This window comes from Dromiciops gliroides, chromosome 2 (assembly GCF_019393635.1).
Source record: "Dromiciops gliroides isolate mDroGli1 chromosome 2, mDroGli1.pri, whole genome shotgun sequence".
Classification (NCBI taxonomy): Eukaryota; Metazoa; Chordata; class Mammalia; order Microbiotheria; family Microbiotheriidae; genus Dromiciops; species Dromiciops gliroides.
Window position 1 is genome coordinate 523247247 of NC_057862.1, and position 8740 is coordinate 523255986.

Genomic DNA, 8740 nt, shown 5'->3' on the forward strand with positions numbered 1-8740 from the left:
ATGAACAAACAAAGAAGTTGACCCTTTCAGGTCTGGGATCTAAACTGAGCATTTAGCAGAGACAGCTGAAGTTTGGTAAATCCTTGTTAACGGCTGTTCCTGGTTGAGAACCCAGGTGTCCCGCTGTGGCTGATTCTCAAGGCGGGTCCAGGCCGATAAGATACAAAAGGCTAGTGGCGCAGGATTCTTCTGGGTGCTACGAGGCACAAGTGGTAAATACGGTAATGCAGATCAGCAGCTGCCCCGGGGGTAGTGCAGGCGGGACTAGCGCAAGGCAAGAAGGGGCGGAGTTAGGGATCCAGGGCGGGAAAAGGGCAGCGCCCGCGCGCCCGCATTCAGACTGGAGGAACGCGCACGCGGTACGCACGGGGGCTCGGGATGGCGGCGGCAGCCACGGTGGCTGTGACGACCGGCCCGACGTCTGCGCCAGTGGCGGAAGAGGGCCCCGGTGGAGAGGCAGCGCAGGCGGCCACCCCTCCGCCGCAGGCCCCGGCAGCGTCAACCGGGCCCCGCTTGTCGCGGTTGCCCTTGGCGCGGGTGAAGGCGCTGGTGAAGGCGGACCCAGACGTGACACTCGCGGGCCAGGAAGCCATCTTCATCCTGGCTCGAGCCGCGGTGCGCTCAGGCGGGGCCTGGCGAGCTGGGGGCGGGGCTAAGAGGACAAGGGGCGGGGCCGGGAGGAACTGAGTGGAAGAGGGTGGGACTGGGGGAGTTGCCTAACTGTTAGGGAGAGCAATTGACGAAGTTGATGCAAAACCCTTTAGGAAAACCTGGGTTCAGAGATCACATCAGACACTTATTAGCTGTGTGATCCAGGGCAAATCACTTACATTTCTTTGAACCTCAGTTTCCTCAAATGTAAAATGAGGAGGTTCATAGATTTCTAGGGGAGAAAAGAGGCACAGGGAAGTGGAAAGACTGCACAGATCACACAAGTGGTAAGCAGCAGAGCTAGGCTTTGAATCTAGGTTCGCTGACTCCAGGGCCAGTTCCTACCCTGTCTCCTCTCAATGACTTCTAATTCCAAATCTATGGTCCTTGTTCCATGATGAGGAAGATGAATCTGATGGCAATGTGAAGGATATGTTGGAAGGGAAGGAGAGGTTAAAGGGAAAGACCTAATAGGAAGCTGGAGCAATAATCTAGGTTGGTGGTAATGAGGATTTGTGCTAGAGTCATATTAGTGGGATTAGGAAGCAAGGGCTAGTGGGAAAAGATCTTGTGAGTAAGATTAAGGAGACAGGATTTGGTAACAGATTCCATATGTGACGTTAGGGACTGGGAAAAAATAAAGATAACACTGAGGTTTTAAAAAAGAAGAGACTAGGTAAATAATGATGCAGCTGATAAGAATAGTGAAATTGGAAGGAGGAGCAAATTTCAGAATTTAGATGTCATTTCAGTTTTGTGCATGTTGGATTTGAGCAGCCATTGGGGCACTGGTGGGGTTGGGTGGAGAGAATGTCCTGTAGGCAATTTACAGAATCATTGGATCATGGTTTTAGACCCTAAAGGGATCTTATTTGTAGACGCTAGAGTTTGGGAAGGAAATGAAGCCCCGGAGATGATAAATTTGGAATTTTTCTATGATAGCTGAAGTTATACTGCTAAGTATTGTTCAGTCATTTTCAGTTGTGTCTGACTCTGTAACTCCATTTGTTTTTTGTTTTTTTTTTTTGGCAAAGATACCAAATTGGTTTGCCATTACCCTCTCCGAAATAAGTTGTTGTAGGTTCCACTTTTTAAGCAAGGGCATTGACAAATTAAGGGGCCAAAGGAGGACAACTAGGATTGTGAGTGTCCTCAAGTTCAAGTCTAGAGTCGAGAAGGTGTGTATGTGCAGGATGTGATGGTTATGTTCAAGGATTTGAATGGCTGTCACATGGCAGAGGGGTCCCAGGGATCAAAACTAGTAGCAAAGGTGGAGGCAGCTAGGTGGGGCAGTGGATAAAGCACCAGCCCTGGCTTCAGGAGGACCTGAGTTGATCACTTGATACTTACTAGCTGTGTGACCCTGGGCAAGTCACTTAGCCCTCATTGCCCACTGCAAAAAAGCAAACCAAAACAAACAATAACAACAACAACAAAAATAGGAGCAAAGGGTAGAACTCTTAAAGATGCAAATTTAGGCTTGATGTGAAAAAAAAGAAACCCATCAACAATTAGTTTTAATGCTTTCCAAAGTAGAATGGATCTCCTCTGAGTGGCTGGGTATCTTATGATGGACTTTCTGTACTTAGCTGCGCACGTGTTATAAGGTCCTTAAAGGAAGGGACTGTTAATTTTCTTTACCCAGTACCTCCAGAGCCAAGAACAGTTTCTTGTTTCTCTCCCTCCACCCTCCAGGCCCCCCTTTAAAAATCTGTTGGCACTTCTGATTTCATTCATACTCCTGCTGAGGCTATTTCCTCTATCAGCAATAACTTTTCCTAAAATTAATAATCTTAAATGTCTTGCCTTCTGGCATTCAGAATTTGTGACTTGCCCAGTGACATGGAGTATGCATCAGAAATGGTACTTGAAGCCTAGCAGACTAGCAGGTGCTTATTGAATTGAATTTTGTTGTTGAAGGCTTTCTTTTTTTTAGGTGTGGATTGGACTAGAGGTTCCATCCACCTCTGAAATTCTGTAGGAGTAAATGAGATTGCCAAATGAGAAAGTATAGAGAGGAGAGGGCCAAGGACAGCCTCATCAAGCACCTCCCTCTCTCCCTCTCCATGCCTCAAAGAGCTGAAAAAAGTTTGAGGAATCAGAGAAGGAGAGAAAGGAATGGGTAGAGAAGTAAAGTAACAGTGTGTATCCAAAACTAAGGGAAGAGGGAAGGGGATTTATATAAGGGGGAGTGTGGCCAGTGCCACATCCTGCAGAGAGCTCTAGGAGGTCACTGGTGACCTTTGAGAGAGCAGCTTAGTAGAGTCCTGTGCTTGAAAACCAGATTGCAAGGCAAGCAAGCTTGACTATGAAGGGGAAAAAGATAATGTAGTTGCTGGATGGAATAGAAGGGTCAAGGGAAAGCTTTCTAGGATTGGGGAGATCTGAGTATGTGTGGAGAGGGAGATATTGAATATGCATGAGAGAGAAGGCATGAGTCCAAGAATAAAGTCCTAGAGCCAGGAGGGGATGGGATCAAGTGTGCTGGATGAAAGATAATTGTATTTGTGATTTATAATATTTCTTAGCAGGAAATAAAATACATCTTCTGAAAATGAAGGGGAGGAGGAAAGAATGAGTGCTGATGCTGAAAAGATTTGAGGAACACTGGAGGAAATTTGAAGGCACTCCTGTCTGTAGGGCACCTAGGTGGTGCAGTGGATAGTAGTGCAGGCCTATAGTCTTTTTATGAGTTCAAACCTGGCCTCACACTTTGTGTGACTCTGGGCAAGTCACTTAACTCTGTTTGCCTCAGTTCCTTATCTGTAATATAAGCTGGAGAAGGAAATGGAAAAACCACTCTAGTATTTTTGCAAGAAAACCACAAATGAGGTCTCGAGGAGTCAGACATGACTGAAATGATTGAACAACAACAACACATCTGATAGCCTCAGTCTTCTCAGCAAAATAGAAGACTGTTATCTGCTAAAAATGCTGGGGTTAGGTGTATGATTGGGGGCTTGAGGAGAGAGGTTTGGAATGACTACTATGGGGAATTAGATACGGAGTCAGTAAGAATAGGAAAGGAGCAGGGCAGCTAGATGGTGCAGTAGATAGAGCACCGGCCCTGGAGTCAGGAGTACCTGAGTTCAAATCCAGCCTCAGACACTTAACACTTACTAGCTGTGTGACCCTGGGCAAGTCACTTAACCCCAATTGCCTCACTTAAAAAAAAAAAAGAATAGGGAAGGAGTGCTGAACAGTGTAAGGTTATATTGGTGCCTTAGAACTGACCACATCCCTCTCCTTAACCTTCACCTTCTTCTGTCTGCCTCCACTTGTTAGCAAGAAGCAGAATTCTACTACTTCATGTTGGGACTCAGTTATATGATCTTTTCTTTCGCTTTTGCCATTAGGAAACTGTTTGTGGAGACAATTGCAAAAGATGCCTACTTCTGTGCCCAACAAGGGAAAAGGAAAACTCTCCAGAGGAAAGACCTGGGTAAAGTTTCATTGTGTTATTTTTCATTCTTCCTATTCAGAGGGTGATAGGCTCGCATGTTTGAAATGCCCATTTCTAAGGTCTGTTAGCTTTGGGGGGGTGGTTTTCAAAGTGGGCTAGGAAATGAGGTCATTGGGTATCTTGACAGAAGGATATTGGGGGTATCAAAGAAACATCTCAGCTGCTTTTAAATTTTATGTAGGGTTGGCCTCAGTACCATGGTCAATTTTGGATTTTAATTCAGTAACTAGACTTGGGGATTTTGTGGTCTTACTGTTCTTTTAAGTTGACAGCATCCTAACTTTATCCATACCATTTTCCAGTTTCCCTTCCCCTGCTTTTTTTTTTTTTTAAATTTTGGCTAAACTTGCCATTTATAACTTTCAGACTAAAGAGGATACAGGTTTGAGTTCTGACCTTATACTGGTCTTGTAGAGAGAGACCACTTCTTTCTACCTCACTAAATGTTCCCTAAGGTTGTTATGCTCACTAAATATCTCTGATGGTGGGGAACAATAGTATGCCCCTGAATTACTATTCTAGGACTGAATGGGATAGATCTTTAAACTTCTTCTTTTTTTTTTTTTTTTTTGGTTTTTTTTTTTTTTTTAGTGAGGCAATTGGGGTTAAGTGACTTGCCCAGGGTCACACAGCTAGTAAGTGTTAAGTGTCTGAGGCCAGATTTGAACTCAGGTACTCCTGACTCCAGGGCCAGTGCTCTATCCACTGCGCCACCTAGCTGCCCCTAAACTTCTTATCTGGACTTCTTTTGGTTCTGTTGCCAGGGGGCTAAAGCATCCCATCTGCCTATATCAATTGTACTTTCCTTTAACCTTATGTTATAGATAATGCAATAGAAGCTGTGGATGAATTTGCTTTTCTAGAAGGTGAGTTTTCTGCCAGTGGGTAAATGTCCTTATTGTTTTTATTCCATTATTAGTAGTTTGAGCTCAAAACATTATAGTAGAAAACCATTGGTAAGACTTTTTTTCTTATCTATGGAAGGGGTTCTAACTCTCAGGTTCCTTACTTGGGGAACCTAAACTTCTTCATGAAAAATGCTAATAATTGAGGAGTGATAGGAGACTTAAAGCCCATTGTCTATGATTAATGTTTGTTTATTCTCCATCACCAGACCTAAGTTATCTTTCTACTATTTCTAATGTTAGATGCAGACATGATTACTAATTTCGCTTTGCACAAGTCATTGTCTGTTAGCCCATCTTTTCCCCTTTCATTGAAAAGTGGCATTTAAAATCATTATTTTGAGGCAATTAATTGAAAGTAAATTTGTGTGTGTGTGTGTGTGTGTGTTGGGGGGCAATTGGGGTTAAGTGACTTGCCCAGGGTCACACCCCTAGTAAGTGTTAAGTGTCTGAAGCGGGATTTGAACTCAGGTCCTCCTGAATCCAGGACCAGTGCTCTATCCACTGTACCACCTAGCTACCCCGGAAGTAAATTTCTTAATCTTACCTATTTGCCTGTGCCTTTGATCATGTCCACCTCCCTCTGAGAGGCAGCATGGTGTGGATAGCGAGCCTTTGCTCTCTATGTTAAGGAGACCTGGCTTCAGCTCATTCCTCTGAAACCTACTGTTTATGTGACCCTGGGTAAGTCAATTAACTTTTCAGGGCCCCAGGAAATTCTCTGGACTAAGTTGGTAGAGAAGGGGCTGATCTGCACTGGTAGAGTGAATTTCCTTATCAGGAGTTTCCCATACCACTGAACTCACAGGTGCAGATTCATTCCACCCTAAATATTTGTACTCAGAATATTTAGGGACAACTTCCTAACATTTTGTTTGTGCCAAAGTAGAATGGCTTGGTTCAGGAAGTCATGGGTTCTTTCCCAGTGGAGGCCCTAAAGTTGAATTGGGCTTTAGAAGAGCTCCTTCTTTGGGTGGATTCTGTGTATTTTCTTTTCTTTGCTTATGCTTCTGTCACTGTATTATCAGCTCCTATCAAGTTCTCACACTCACTGTCTCTTAGGGCACAGTCACACTTCATCACATCCATGAGTCCATCTTTTTTTTTTTTTTTTTTCTTGGCTCCCTTTCTCTGTCTCATTTGATGCTCACAGTAACTAACCTGCAAAGGAGTCCAGGCAGAGTGGGGTGGGGTGGGAGGCATCTAGCTCTTCTTTACCTCTTGTTCCTTCTTCTTTCCAGAGCCTCCTGTCTATGGATCAGCCTGTCCTTTTCTTTAGGAACTGTTTGCTTGTGTGTTCTTCAAAAACATTTCTCTCTGTTTCCAACCATTGATTTAGCAAACACTTGTTGACTGCGCACATCCTGGGCTGGGTGTTGTGACATTACAGAGATAGATAAGACATGGCCTGGGCCTTCTCTGGCTCTTCACCCTTATTGCTAAGGGCAAAAGCAGGTTTCTGTTTCCCTTTATTGTAGCCAGGTTTGAATAAAGTTGTTTCCTTCAGTTATACCTTATCCTCTCTTGCCTTTTGTTTTCTCAGGCACTTTGGACTGAGCTGCATGTGCTCTGCAGATCCTGGAGTCTCTTCTTGAAATCCTGTGTTCTTCCACCTGCACTTCAGCAGGCCTCAACTGTGTCTGAACACTGTCCTAAATAGGCTGTTTCCTAGGAGAACACTTATTCCAGGCCATTCCTCTATTTCCTGTTACTCTATTGATCTCTGAAAGGATATCAACCCAAGAATGGGCTGCTCAACTCTTGGCTTTTCTTGGCGAGTTTCATCACTGCCTGTGTCTGCCCATAATGAGGTTGGATCCTCACCTGATCCCTGCAGAGAAAGAGAGATGAAGGAATTTTTTTGGTAAAGAGGCCTTTTGAAAAATGAAGTACAAAATAAAGATGTTTAAACCAATGTGCATTTAAATGTTCCCCTTCTTCTTGACAAGAGTTGCTTACAGGCATAATATTAGAACTTCATCCCTTCCCCTTCTCTCTAACTCTTTCTCATCTTTTCCCACCAACTGTTCTATTCCATTCTCTTTGTCCATCTACTTCTTCATGTTCTCTGCCATTTGTTTTTCAGTAGCTGTAGTTGGAAATGCAGCAGCAGTATTAATACAGATAGGGTTGTATGTAGCTATGGTGACCGAAATCCTGATTTCAGGAAAAGAACTTTTTTTGTTTTTTTGTTTGTTTGTTTGTTTTGAGAGGCAGTGAGGGTTAAGTGACTTGCCCAGGGTCACACAGCTAGTAAGTGTTAAGTGTCTGAGGCCTGATTTGAACTCAGGTACTCCTGAATCCAGGGCCGGTGCTTTATCCACTGCACCACCTAGCTGCCCCAAGAACTTTTTTTTTTTTTTGCGGGGCAGTGGGGGTTACATGACTTGCCCAGGGTCACACAGCTAGTAAGTGTTAAGTGTCTGAGGCCGGATTTGAACTCAGGTACTCCTGAATCCAGGGCCAGTGCTTTAACCACTGTGCCATCTAGCTGCCCCAACTGTTTTTTTTTTTAAACATGCCTTAGTATCTTTTGTCAACATGTGGTTAGGAACTTTTTTGGCTACAGAATTTGTAGGGTGCTAGCACAAGTCCCAGAGGTACCCAAATCCTTTATGTATGCCATGATATAAGGACAGTTTAAGTTATTTGGTGTGAGAAATGGGAGATTCTGGGACCCCTGGATGGTGGTGTCTGGGGAAGAAACTTTCTCAGGCACAGATATAATCATTTGCTAAAGAATCTTAAGTGACTTTTTGCCTGTTAAATAAGGTTCATTGCCTGGTATTTAATATTCATTTATGGGGCAGCTGGTGGTGAACAGAGCACTGGGCCTTGTTCTGAGTTCACATCTGGCTTCTGATACTATTTCTGTGACATTGGGAAAGTCTTTTATCCTCTGCCTGTTCCCCATTTTAAAATGGGGATAATAACAACACTTATCTCCTAGGGTGGTCGTGAGAATCAAAATATAAAGTGCTTAGTACGGTGCCAGGCACCATAGTAAGTACTATATAAATGTTAGCTATCATTATTATTACAGTTACATATCAACCTACCTTTTTTCCCCAATCTTAATAGTATTTTATTTTGTTCCAGATAATTTTCAATGTTTGTTTTCAACATACCTTTTATGCCTTATTTAAATAATTGCTTTCCACAACATGCTTCAACCAAACTGAATTATTTTCAATTCCTCAAATAGATTGCCCTGACCTCCATGCTTTTTCTCATTCCCATGCCTAGAATACCCTCCTTTCCAGGCATGTTGAGTTTGTATTGATCCTTTAAAGTCCAGCTCAAATTTCATTTTCTCTCTTCCCTCTTAGCCTCTTTTGTCAATAATGATCCTCAGAACATATATAGCATTTTTTTGGTAAATGTAAACACGTGTATTAGAGTTTTCCATGTTAGTTTCTCACCCTTTACTAGGCTGGCTGTGAATTCCATGATGGTAGAGCCTGTCTTATCTGATTATCTCTTCTAGTGCCTAGCACGGTGGCTGTGCATATTAGCAAGTAGTTAAATATTTGCTAAATGAATCAGGAAGCCCTAGAATTAAGCATTGGAACAGTAAAGGTATGGGTAAAGGAGTTGCTTCTGTCACTTCTGTCTTGCTCTGATGATTGTATGTGGAAGTGTTACCCTAGAATAAATCCAGGAGGCAGCAGTGGTAGAGTAGGAAGAAGACTGGCCGAGACTGGAGGGCAGTGATCCTAGT

At 43.4% G+C, this 8740-nt stretch overlaps 1 protein-coding gene across 1 annotated transcript; it reads left to right on the forward strand.

The window, feature by feature from the left end:
- Positions 1-313: 313 nt before the first annotated feature.
- Positions 314-6934, forward strand: POLE4 (DNA polymerase epsilon 4, accessory subunit). Its single transcript, XM_043985391.1, has 4 exons — positions 314-616; positions 4010-4093; positions 4939-4980; positions 6563-6934. The coding sequence occupies exons 1-4, from the start codon at positions 379-381 to the stop codon at positions 6574-6576; spliced, it is 378 nt and encodes a 125-aa protein (XP_043841326.1). The 5' UTR covers positions 314-378; the 3' UTR covers positions 6577-6934.
- The last annotated feature ends 1806 nt before the right edge of the window (positions 6935-8740 follow it).

Excerpts from the sequence above, each read along its gene's own strand:
- POLE4 (XM_043985391.1), top strand. The coding sequence starts at position 379 with ATGGCGGCGGCAGCCACGGTGGCTGTGACGACCGGCCCGACGTCTGCG. Across the intron at positions 617-4,009 it reads CATCCTGGCTCGAGCCGCGG|AACTGTTTGTGGAGACAATT; the intron begins TGCGCTCAGGCG and ends TTGCCATTAGGA. Across the intron at positions 4,094-4,938 it reads TCTCCAGAGGAAAGACCTGG|ATAATGCAATAGAAGCTGTG; the intron begins GTAAAGTTTCAT and ends CTTATGTTATAG.